This window comes from Xyrauchen texanus, chromosome 1 (assembly GCF_025860055.1).
Source record: "Xyrauchen texanus isolate HMW12.3.18 chromosome 1, RBS_HiC_50CHRs, whole genome shotgun sequence".
Taxonomy (NCBI): Eukaryota; Metazoa; Chordata; class Actinopteri; order Cypriniformes; family Catostomidae; genus Xyrauchen; species Xyrauchen texanus.
The window spans coordinates 45,480,448-45,493,416 of record NC_068276.1 but is presented as its reverse complement, the minus strand read 5'-3'; the positions used below and the strand labels follow the sequence as shown (position 1 = coordinate 45,493,416).

The 12,969-nt window shown below is 36.0% G+C and overlaps 1 protein-coding gene across 2 annotated transcripts; it reads left to right on the top strand.

Annotated features, from left to right (window-relative positions):
• The first annotated feature begins 1,859 nt into the window (after nucleotides 1–1,859).
• Nucleotides 1,860–12,109, top strand: LOC127661443 (lactadherin-like). 2 transcript variants are annotated; one of them, XM_052152206.1, is made up of 10 exons: nucleotides 1,860–2,047; nucleotides 3,351–3,476; nucleotides 3,585–3,716; nucleotides 5,548–5,661; nucleotides 6,900–7,081; nucleotides 8,617–8,784; nucleotides 8,868–9,012; nucleotides 9,263–9,465; nucleotides 9,806–9,961; nucleotides 10,368–12,109. In XM_052152206.1, the coding sequence occupies exons 1-10, from the start codon at nucleotides 1,969–1,971 to the stop codon at nucleotides 10,509–10,511; spliced, it is 1,449 nt and encodes a 482-aa protein (XP_052008166.1). In that variant the 5' UTR covers nucleotides 1,860–1,968; the 3' UTR covers nucleotides 10,512–12,109. The 2 variants fall into 2 exon arrangements, with proteins under 2 accessions (XP_052008166.1, XP_052008223.1); XM_052152263.1 differs by having other exon boundaries at nucleotides 1,862–2,047; nucleotides 8,617–8,772; nucleotides 10,368–12,107.
• The last annotated feature ends 860 nt before the right edge of the window (nucleotides 12,110–12,969 follow it).

Below are 12,969 nucleotides of genomic sequence, written 5' to 3'. Positions count from 1 at the left end.
ATTGAATTCTACCTGCTCAACACCAGTTTCATGTTCAACAGTAAAGAGAAGTCTCAGGGGTGCAGGACTTACGGGAAGAATTACAAAGAAAAGCCACTTTTGAAACAGAAAATCAAAAAGAGAAGGTTAGTGTGGGCAAAGAAACAGACATTGGACTACAGACCATTGGAAAGAGTGTTATGGATCTTAACCCCATTGAGATTTTGTGGGATCAGCTAGACTGTGAGGTGCGTGAGAAGTGCCCGACAATACAGCCGCATCTATGGCAAGTGCTACTGGAAGAGTGGGGTGAAATGTCACTTGAGTATTTGGACAAACTGACAACTAGAATGACAAGGATCTGCAAAGCTGTCATAGCTGCACGTGGAGGACTTTTTGATGAGAACTCTTTGAAGTAGTTTAAGAAGTTCTGAATTTATTTAAAAATTTTTTTTTTTTTCAAATTGTAATAGTAATTTTTCAGTTGAATGCCACTTTGGTGAATAAAGTAGCAATTTCTTTCTGCCTGTGTGTGTGTGTGTGTGTAGTGTGTGTGTATGTATATATGCGTTCCAACCTCTCCCATTAATTTTAATAGAAGTGGCCTATCTCTGCTAAATAACCTCTGGCGTTACTCAACGGTCCCTTATACATTCTTCGGCCGAACACTTGCGAGGAGACAAGAGGCCGTTTTTTGAAAATATGTTTATGGTAGAGATGCTTCAGTGTGAAACATAATAAATTACTTTTGTGAGGAAACAGCTGATAACTTAATGAATGGACCACATGTACGCACACTTCAACATGTTTTACACAAAACGATAAAATTGCAGTTTTATAAGAGAAGACACGGATAATTTTGCGACAGGTAGTTGTCAGTTTACGGATCTCCCTATTAATTTGTATGGTATCCGTAAAAGGTTACTTACTGCCGTAACACGCTAGGTAACCGTGATAACAATATAGAAGAGCTCTGATACCACCTAACTTTTTGTTATTGTGCTGTTGCGCGCTTTGTGTAACAATGTTGGTTTTGTGTATTATTATTTGTATTTATTGTCAATGTTCTATGTCCGCAATAAAAAACAGCCTCCTATAGAAATGTATTTACCTTTTTACACAAAAGCAAGATACTGCTTTTAAACCAAACTTAAATATTTTCTATATTGCTAATTTTATGGATCCCTGTGTTCTATTTCAAACATATAAGTGATTAAAACATCTATTTACTCATCTCTTAAACAGAACGCGGAAGTAGCTAAATGTTTGCAGGGTAAACTTCGACAGTAGTGAATGGGAGATCACAGAAATATTATTTTCTCTTTCCCATTTGCTCCAAGACCAATAGAAAAAAAAAATCCACTATTACGTTTGAATGACTTTCCAGAAGAGGAAAAAAAATAGAGAACGGTCAGTTGGGAGAAGATGACAAATTTACTGTCACTCTCTCAGCAGCTGTGGTAATTCTTCTTTTTTTGGGTAATATAACAAAAGCATAATGTTATAAACTTACAGTCAATATAAAAAAAAACGTATAATGTATATATATATATATATATATATATATATATATATATATATATATATATATATATATATGCGAGATTTACGCAGCTAAATAAGGCGGAAACGCGTCATCACTGTCTGTGAAAAAGGGCAAGGAGAATAATGGAATTTTCAAATGTGATTGAAAGTGGTTGCTCAAACGAACTGACTGTGCACATACTTTTACTAATTTAAATAGTAAGGTATGCCAAGTACAACATCCGAAAAACAAGTGTGTAGAATATCGTTCATCAAGCCTCAGGTGATAGACATTACATCATTACAGCAGTTACTGAAATAGCTGAGCCGTGCACGTGAAGGGTGCGCGCCCCCGGTGCTTGAGCGCGTCTCGCTGCTCCACGTTTGAGAATGATGACGTCTGTAGAGCTAGCGGTAAAGAAAACGCTCCCTGAGTCCTGACTTGAGAATCATTACAGTTCCAGTATGAATACTCCAAGTCTCTCTTGTTCCTATAAAATAGTTTTCGTCGGTTTAATCATTTGCTTAATCTGTACTGTGAATGGTGAGTAATAATCTTAAATTTAAAAAGCTAATTTTCAATGTCTTTTTATTAATCGTATTCAGTTTTTTCTTTCTTTTGGCAGTAGCTATAAGCACCTTCTTATCTTTGTTATATTAGTGGCAGATAATACAGAAAATAGAAGGCAAAAGATATGTCTAGCAAACTTTGAATGCATGTAATTGTGGAAATGAGTTTGTGTATATGTGGTTAATGAACATTTCTCATGTTAAGATTTTATGCAATGTGTCTTTTGCCCTCAGACCATCTTAGTACATGATGTATATACTTCTCTAAAATAGTGTCACACTGGCCATATTTTGGGGACTTGACTCAGTTTTAAAATGGTAACATGGTCTCATCACATTAAATTAACATATTGATAACCATTTCAGTTTGTCTTATTTATTTATTTATTCAAATAATTCAGTTAAATGCAATTAATATAATTAAACGGATAGTGGACCTTAATAAGTGTAAACTGCCCAAAGAGATATCTTGTCTATTGTGGGGACAGCACAAATCCACTGCAGTGAGATGGAAAGAGATTTACACTACTTCGGATAATCTGACTCACAGATAAAAGGGACTGGGATGTAAACCTGTGCATAGTTATATAAAAAGTGCTAGTAATGCAAGTAGCCAATAATTTAGATTTCTTGGTGAGAAGTATTCCAAGAGGAACTGGCCTAGCCTCCATGTGTAATCTTAATGAGCTCAGAGGGTAAACATGGCACAAATCTCCCAGCTTCTCAGCAGGCATGTTGTTGTTGTTGTTGTTGTTGTTGTTGTGTAACTTGTCTCTTACATTTGAAACGTGTGTCTAAGAGTGTTCCATGTTCTTGTATTCTGTTCATACCTTTAAATGCTAACACACTGGTCAGCTAGAATGATCTGCAATGAATGTTGATGATGCTTTCTAAAACAGAACATAATCAGCATTAAATTAGGCTACTGTTTTACTGCAAAGTATTGTTATGGCTTCATAAACATTTCCTTGTGTTGCACTCATACAACAAGAGTTATTCAGCTCTTTTCCATCTTAACTTTTCTAGAAATATTAAACCTCTTGTCCTACACTTGAAATGTCCATCAGCATTTGAAAGCTTTACATCAACATTGGCTATGCTGCTCACATCACTTATCTTTTGTACTCTCCTGATCCTGTTCAGAGGCTTGAAAAGCAATCCTTCTGTTTTTTTTCTTCTATTTATCTCACACAGCTTAATATGCAGGACCACTCAGTCCCTTCCCGAATGATAAAATAAGAGCTAATTCCATTCCATGCTTATGTGTGCCTCCATAGGAGATTACTGCAAGGTGAACTTGTGTCATAATGGAGGGACGTGTGTGACTGGCATCGGAGAAGATCCTTTCATCTGCATCTGTGCTGAGGGATTTGCTGGAGATACCTGCAATGCCACAGAGAGTGGTCAGAAATATTCCTTATGTGTTGTTAATACTTGTTCTCCCCCTTTTACTTCTGTCTATATTCTGAGACTCACATCAGAACTTATACAGTACCTGTTTTCTGCTTCAGGTCCTTGTAGCCCAGACCCATGTAAAAATGATGGCACATGTGAGATGAACACTAACTTTAGAAGAGGAGATGTTTTTAATGAGTATGTGTGCAAATGCCAACCTGGGTTCGAGGGTGCACACTGCCAGATCAGTAAGTTTTGGTCTACTTATTTTAGATTAGAAAAATCACTCCAGTGCTACATTTATCTTTGGTTTAGCAGAATGCTCATTTAATATTTAAAAAAGAATTGTAAGTCTTCTAAATTGCATTAATGTCCCGTTATGCAATACTATAATCTGTGACTCCAATTGATGGGTAATTCATGTTCTTTTCTCCTACATGATGAATATTCTTGTGGCTGCAGTTCCATAGCATGCTGGGTCTTCTCTGCTGTAATAGTTTCATTAGGCTCAAGCATAGAAATGTACTTAAGTACAATGGCACTGCTGTAAACAGCAGACACACCCAGGATTGTGAGCAGTCAGTAGTGGTTAGAGAGAGAGAGTTGTAACCATAGTGAGTTTTAAATAGGATTTGTTCAGATTTTCCACTCCATACAAGTCCTTCTCCCTTTATAATGTTAACCCTTTTGATGCATGACATCCAGCACAGTGGACAGAAGTTTAAAAGCCACTTTTAACCATTCAGGATGGGATGTTATATCCAAATCACCATAGAATAATTACATTTGAACCTTGCTCATAAGTCTATATGACTGTCCTCTTTAAAAGTTGTGTTTCACAACAAGTTCAAAATAGTAGACGAAAGCGGTGATGCACCAACTATCTCTAGAATTGTATCTACCGCTATCTTTTACAGCAGTGGACAGGACAGATAATTATTTTATTTTCAGTGATTATATTATTATAAAAGTTATATGAAACATTACAGTATGATTTTTTCCATTTGTGATTTAATAATTCATGCATCAAATGGTTAAAATGCACAGTCAGAAAAGCTGGTTTTACAGGCATTAAGACTCTAAAGGCCTTCCAACACCAAATACAGCCAGGAACAGTTTCCACAGAGGCAGCTTCAGTGCAATTTGGCAAGCCATAATCAAGCCAAAGAGGTTTTATACTTAAGAAGTGCAGTCCAGCTTATTAGCATTTAGTGGACTCTAAAACATTTAATGTACTGGCCAGATTTAAACACCCATTAAAGCTTTGGAAAAGCTAGTACAACTAAACTAAATCCATTTCTTGCATGTCTTGTATGTTTTTTTTATTTCAATTATTTGCCACATACCCAGTAAATACAGACTATTATAAAATGTTACTTTGTAAATTATATCTTTCTTCTGGAGTTCTACTGTTATATTATAAGTGATTGATAGTACTTCAGTAATGGCTCACAAAAATAATATATGACTGAGCTCTCAAGATGCGTCTTCAGAAACAAGTCTGACCTAGATTGATAAAACCTTGTCTGGTTGACTGTGCACATGTGCACAGATGTGTTTGTTTATGTGCACGCATGCATGTGTTTGTTTACTGTACTGATTGTGTGCTTGTGCTGGCCTAGAGTTGAATAATGTTTTCTGTGTTCAATCCTCTTAACAGTTTGCATAGCAATATGTAATGTTGTTCCTTTCGTTCAATTCAGCATCTTTTGTTTACTTTTGCCAATTTTGCAGCAGTTGCTGTCTGCAGGATTTTAACTATCACGCCATCTGCAACACATAATTTTGTCCCAGAAAGTCAGAGAACCTGCAGACACCTGCATGAGCACTGTACTATTACCAAACGCGCACACACACACACACACACGCACACACACACACACGCACGCACCTTAACTCCTCTTTTGCAGAGTATTGAGCTTGTTGTTCAAAGACATCAACAGTGTTTGTAGACCAACAACATGTTTATTTGGAAGCATGCTTTGTCCACGGATTACGGCATGTCCAACTTGCCTCACATTATACGTGCATTATAGTCATACTTGATATTTCTGTATTATCTTTGGTGGTGTTACATAGATGTGAATGACTGTGCAAACCAGCCTTGTAAAAATGGAGGCCTATGCCGTGATCTGGATGGAGAGTACAACTGCCAGTGCCCTTCTCCATATGTTGGAAAGCAATGCCAGCTGCGTGAGTATCTGTTTTCCATCCATCGTCAACCGCTTATCCTGTGTACAGGGTCGCGGGGGAGTATCTGTTTTAACTATCCAATATCTACCTTGCACGTTTGATGTTGCCTCTGTTTATTCTTGAATGTCATAGTCTGTGTTTTAGCATCATACTTAATTCTGTTTATTCCAAGGGTGCCTTGTAGCTGATTACAAATTTGAATGTACCTTTACCCCATGAAATCAGAATTCAAGTTTCGTGGCTTTGGTCGATGTCAGTATTGAGGTCATCTATATGCTAGTGTACCATGCATTTGACAAAATTAATAAACGTTTAGCAGATATTTGTCTTTAAATTTACAGTTTTCTCTTCTGGGAAAACAGATAATATTTATATATAACATAAATGTATAACAAAATATTGATGACTCATCTTGCAATCATGGGCGTATTTAAATGTTGGTACAATAAAATTGTTTCTAGACAGAGAATGTCCCTCCCCCCCTAAGTCACCTGCATCCAAATAGCAAAAGCAACTTGCAAAGACCTTTTTCATTGGTTCTGTAAGTTGCCAACCATAGTTGGTTAAGGCCTGTAATAAATTAGTTGGAAATATGCAATGTAACATTAAAGGTGCACTTGGTAATATTTTGTTTAGATTTTGCTCACACTCATCTTTGACTTATACTGACTTCTAGTGGCCTGGATGCTGCATCATGTAACACAGTAACTTTGATGCCATTGAATTTATGCATTATTCACAGCCAGGCATGATTTATTAATTGAATGAAAATGTCCAATAATATGGGGCCACCAAGATGAAGTGAGTATTCATCTGGTCATTTGATCTCTGCCTATGAGGGGACCCTCTACATGTAGAATAACAGCTTTAATAAGATTACTGATATGACTCGAGACATGATATGATCTCATGTGAGTGAACATTTATTTATTTTTTAAATACTTTTAAATACCTTTAAGGAGGAGAATATAAAACGGACTACAAGGCCTTATAGCCCAGTGCCCAGTGTTTCTCAACTCCAGTCCTGGGGACCCACATCACAGCACATTTTAGATGTCTCCCTTATATAACACACCCAATTTAGGTCTTGGAGCCTCTAATAACTAGCTGATGAGTTTAATCAGGTGTGTTAATTAGTAAGACATCTAAAATGTGTAGTAAGTGGAGTTGAGAAACAATATTATAGCATATCTTATTACGTGGCAGTCTGACCATCTTCTGCTTTGTTTATGGTGCAGGCTGTACATCTCTATTGGGAATGGAGGAAGGGGGAATTGGCGAGTCCCAGATCTCTGCCTCCTCTGTGCACTCTGGCATTCTAGGGCTTCAGCACTGGGGACCTGAGCTTGCCCGCCTTAACAACCAGGGCATTGTCAATGCCTGGAGCTCTGCACCCCAAGACAAGAACCCCTGGATTGAGGTTAGCCAAATAGTCCACTGACTGCATTTTTTTATATCATGGGCCTGGGTGTTATCTGTTGTGATTCTTGATGCTGTGATTTTAATTTGTAGCATGCTACTAAATATTTCAATTTTTTTTACTTCTGGGTTAGGGCTGCACGATTTTGGCAAAAAGTCATATTGCTATTGCAATTTGAACTGATATAATAAACCAAAATAGTAAGTGATTTTCTTTTGACCATATGCCCATGTTCTTAATTTGTTTTTTAATGGCCACTCTTTGAAGGTTCACACTTGAGTCCTCTTAAGATGAACCAAACGCAGACCTTTTTCACTTCAGCCACAAACCAACAAGTTATTAAATAAGTGGTGAAGTTAAAACAGTCTTCGTTGTATTTACATTGTACCTATGTACAATTTGTACCCGTTTTTGTTCTCTTTGTGATACTGTCTCAGCCCACTATTCATCATTATTATTATTATTATTATTATTATTATTATTATTATCATCAGAATTAGAATGAGTTTTATGGCCATGTGCTCACATACACAAAGATTTTATTTTTTGCATGATAGGAGAAACAGGCGCACACAGAACATTACAGTGAGACACAGAATATAAAACAAGGTAAGAGTATAAATAGACATACAAATAATAGGACATATAACAAAATGACATATGTACATGTGCAAGGTAGGGGTGTGAACAGTTATTTAATTAAATATGTGAATTTACATATGTACATGAGATACGTATTTACATTATTGCACTATTGGGGAGTCCTGAGGCAGTTTAATTGTTCATGAGGAAAATGGCCTGAGGGTAAAAACTGTTCTTGTGCCTGGATGTCCTGGCACTCAGTGCTCTGTATGTGGGGTCCAGAGTGATTCTACCTGAACTTTTCCTCACTCTGGAGACTTACAGATCTTGGAGGGTGGGCAGAGGGGCACCAATAATCCTCTCAGCAGTCTTGACTGTCCGTTGTATTTTTCTTCTGTCTGATTTGGTAGCTGAACCAAACCAGGCAGTTATAGATGTACACAGGACAGACTCAATGACGGCAGAGTAAAATTGTGTCAGCGCTCCTGTGGCAGGTTGAACTTCCTCCGCTGGCGAAGGAAGTACAACCTCTGCTGGGCCTTCTTCACAATGGAGTCTATGTTAGTGTCTCACTTCAGGTCCTGTGAGATGGTAGAGCCCAGTAACCTGAATAACTCCACTGCTGCCACAGTGCTGTTCAGGACTGGAAAAATAACTGAGTGCACCTATAAGACCTTTTTACACCAAAGGGGATTATATAACGAGAAGTGATTCACTGATGAATGTTTGCCCCAGGTGTTAATGGCTTCACAGAAATCCATTGTTTAGAATAAACAATTTAATTGCACCTAGAAATCATGTTTGTTGTGTAAAGGTCATACTGCACAGGACAAAGCAGCCCAAATAAACTTTGAAGCAAACAGCACTTACTTTTTATTTTTATTAATTGTGCAGCCCTAATCAGGGTATTTGAAAAGATGTTCACACTTCCTGCCCTTTATTTCTCATTTTAGATTGATATGTGGAAGAAGATGCGTCTCACTGGAATCTTCACCCAAGGAGCCAGTCGCATGGGGACTGCAGAGTTTGTCAAAGCTTTTAAGGTGGCATCTAGCTTCGATGGCAAAATCTACACAATATACAGAGCGGATGGCCAGAGAAAAGACAGTGTAAAAAACAATGTGCATATTATCAATTCATTGCCTAAATAAGCCTTCTTTAGGTGCTTAAAGTTACTAATTACACCTCTGACACAAATTTTCAGGTGTTTGTGGGAAATACAGATAATGATGGAATCAAGACAAACATGTTTGACCCTCCCATTGTGGCCCAGTATATTCGCATCATTCCTGTGGTGTGCCGTAAAGCATGTACTCTCCGGATGGAACTTGTGGGCTGTGAGCTAAATGGTAATTGCAATTCTAACAATAAATGACTATTTTGAGTTTTTCTTTACTTAACATATTCTATTCACTACAAAACAAAACCAAAAAATATTGTCAGCTTGTCAGTTAAGTCTTGATGACAATTAATAGAAATGTCTTCCTGACAGTTCCAGAATCATAATTTCAGATAAAAAAAAAATTCATTTAAAATGAGAATTTATTTTTTTTTCTCATTCTTGGCAATTTAGCATTCTCATTTGTCCTAACATGACAGTGCACTCCAGCGCAATTGGTTGCAATGATCCACTGGGCATGAAGTCCCGTCTAATCTCTGACGGGCAGCTTTCAGCATCTAGTGCTTACCGTACCTGGGGTATAGATGCCTTTACCTGGCACCCCCACTATGCTCGCTTGGACAAACAAGGCAAGACTAACGCTTGGGCAGCAGCTAGCAACAACCGCTCAGAGTGGCTCCAGGTCAGACTCATTACTCTTTTGAATAAATTTAATATTTGAGTTTTCATGTATATTTTACACAAGTCTGCATTTCCATCCTGCTTATTTAAAAGAATGTGATTATTAATTTTTACACATTTGAGTAAATTTAAAGTGAGATTTTATGCAAAGTGAAGGGTTTATAGCTAACTGAAACTAGCTAATAATTAACAAATTAATTTAGTTATCTTAATAACTAGTTAGTTATCTAAATAACTAACTAAAACTGATTATTTATAGATTTCACATAAATTATTTTACAGGTAATTGATGACTGCAATTTGAAGTTGGTTTCTGATGTTTAATGTATTTCTCTTTAAAGCTGGATTTGGAGAAACCTAAAAGGATCACTGGCATCATCACTCAGGGAGCAAAAGACTTTGGAGTTGTGCAGTTTGTGTCAGCCTATAAGATTGCATATAGTGATGATGGACAGTCATGGAGCATTGTGAAGGATCAAATAACGAGAACAGATAAGGTTACAGCGGTATCATCTCTATTTTAAAAATAACTTTTGAATTAATTTCTAAGGTTAAAGTGCATAGTTTAATGTTGTTTTTTTATTTATATAATAAAGGGTGCTGTGGAGTTCCCACCAGCCCCAGTAACACTTTGTGTTCTATTAATCCATTATGTAGGATGCAGTAGCACACAATGTCATTGTCAAGCAAAAGTATTTCTTTATTAGATACAGCAAAGCTTACAGTCACACTCTCAGCTCTCAATATTTGATTGTGTTTTCTCAGAGGAAATTAAAGTTCTCAAGCTTCTAGCCAAGCTTTAAGAATAATTTTCATTCTTTCTGTTATTGCAACATATATCTGATGGATCTTACAATCATTAATGTTCACTTAATTTGACTAATTGATCTGATTTTTCTGCAGATTTTCCAAGGAAACATTGACAACAACACACACAAAAAGAACTTGTTTGAGTCATCCTTCTTTGCTCGATTTGTACGGTTTCTGCCTTGGGAGTGGCATGAGCGGATTACTCTACGAATGGAGCTACTGGGCTGTGATGATTAGGGCTCCGCACTGGGTTTAGTGAGTGAGTATTGTGTGGGTTGTAGAATGGTGATATTTTGTTTTATACATGCTTAATTTGTATTTCTCAGTATTTTATTTAATTGATGGCAGGATCTTGAGGTACTTTTCATAAATGACAACAAATGAAGTGATCAAATTTTGTAAGCTTTTGGCACAATGTTAAAATAATTATATATTATTATTATTATAGGACTACATTATGGTATTTTTGCATCCAGCTGTCTGAATTGTATCAATAATAATGTTGTCATAACATGTTATAGTCATTTTTAATGCTACGGAGTTGATGCTATTATAAAACCATCATGTAAGTAAATGTTGAAGAATATTACAAATTTTAAAGCAGCATAAATGTGAAAGCAAATGCAAGACTTATTTAATACTTAAATACTTCCCAAAAATGGTTAGTCTCACAATCACTAACCATTGCTGTATTTCAAAATGCATCTCCTAATGGAATATTCCATGAAACTGAGTAACATCTTTTACTGTCAATAAGGTAATCTAAACCTTTCTGAGAAGGTTTTAACCTGTCTTAAATATAGCCCACTTATGGATGTCCATTAGTTGACATTTTGTTACATTCTAGCACTTGTACAGCACTGATACATAATGCAAAAGTTCAAGTTTTAAGAAAGTGGGTAATAGTTCAAATCAAATATACCAACTTTTTTTTTTTTTTTATGTATAAAGCAGCATAATTCTACAAACATTGGATGCACCATTCCTTACTGTCTGAAGTACATTTATATACATGGATTACACAGAAACTGCACTTAACCATATAGTAAACTCAAACAGTATATGGTAGATTTACTCTAATGAATTGAATTGACTTTTGCACTACAGTCCTTCCTTTTCATAATTTGCATACATTTTCATTTTAGTCTTTGTAAACAACCAAGTTCAAATAGAAATGTACAATTGAGTAGGCATATTTTTATGTTTTGAGAAAAATTGTTGTTACCAATATTGTTAATAAACAAGTTAAATGTGTACTTCCTCTTGCATTTGAAATTAAGGATGTCAGAATTTTACATTCAGTATGTGAGACAAGTGGGCTATTCCTTTACTCAATTTAAAATAATTTCAGGAAAACCTGACACTGAATTTTACCAGTATTTAATTGTGGGAAGAAATAAGAGATTCTAAGAGCTAAACAGTGAATTTTCAAATTAGTTTTCTTAGATACTTTTCTATTTGTCCAAACATATGTAATTCCATTGAGGCTTCTCAAAGAGTATCACTCTGTTGTAAGACTTAATATACAAATGTGAACAACTTTTCATTGGTTACAACTCACAGGTCCATGCCATTCTTCTAAGCAAACATTTTATTATACATATTACACTCTCCCTCTCAGACACATACGGTTTACACCACTTCCCAGCATTCCAGCCTGGCCTTTCATCAGCTCTCTTCACATGTACATGTTGGTTTTGTCATTTCTTGGTGTCCAAGAAATCAGCTAGAGATGTGCACAAACCAACAACACACAGCTGACCTTGTCTGAGTTATTTCAAACATAAACAAAGCTTCCACCTAAGCATTATTTGGATATGAACAGATCAGATTATGCCAAAAAAAAGTGTGTGTGTGTGTGTGTGTTATATATATATATATATATATTTGTATCTGACTGTGGAATTCATGTAAAATAAACTAAAAGCACATAAGCTTTGTTTGCCTTTATAAAGAGACTTGTGGTTATAATTGTGGCTGAGCTTGTGGATTCTCTTTGGGTCCGTAAGATGATGAACAGAACTCAAAGAATATGAGATCCCTGAGCTGATGTCACTGTCCTTCAGATAATCTGTCCGCTTGCTTGACCTGTCATTAACAGTGTTCTCAAACACTGGGATTGGGATTCAGAGGGGCAGCAGACAGAGCAACAATCGTGTGAGAGAATTATTTTGCTTTGGCTGATTTTTATTTAATTTTTGATAAATATTTAGATTTGTCATCAAATCTTGACAAGTTTAAGTTAAATTTGTAATTGTTGATAAAACGTTTGCCAACACCTGTACCTTATGTACATATACCATGTGTAAATAAATGTATTTTAAAGTGATATGATTCCTTTGGATGAGAAACGGATCAATATTTGAGTCCTTTTTCACTATTATAGTGAAAAGATCTCACCCAAAGCAATCGTATCACTTTAAAATACATTCATTTAAAAGTGGAGTCATATGGATAACTTTTACTATGATTGTTTGTGCTTTTTGGGGCTTTATATAATTGATCATCAACCACTTGCATCGTATGGACCTACAGACCTGAGATATTCTTCTAAAAATTGTCATTTGTGTTCTCCTGAATAAAGCTAATGAGTAAATGATGAGAATTTTCATTTTTGGGTGAACTATTCATTTGAGCCACTTTTTTGATGTAGTTTACGTCGTTGTTTACATAATTTTCAGCCAATTTTTTCCAA

Excerpts from the sequence above, each read along its gene's own strand:
- LOC127661443 (XM_052152206.1), top strand. The coding sequence starts at position 1,969 with ATGAATACTCCAAGTCTCTCTTGTTCCTATAAAATAGTTTTCGTCGGT. Across the intron at positions 3,717-5,547 it reads GGGTGCACACTGCCAGATCA|ATGTGAATGACTGTGCAAAC; the intron begins GTAAGTTTTGGT and ends GGTGTTACATAG. Across the intron at positions 9,466-9,805 it reads ACCGCTCAGAGTGGCTCCAG|CTGGATTTGGAGAAACCTAA; the intron begins GTCAGACTCATT and ends TTCTCTTTAAAG.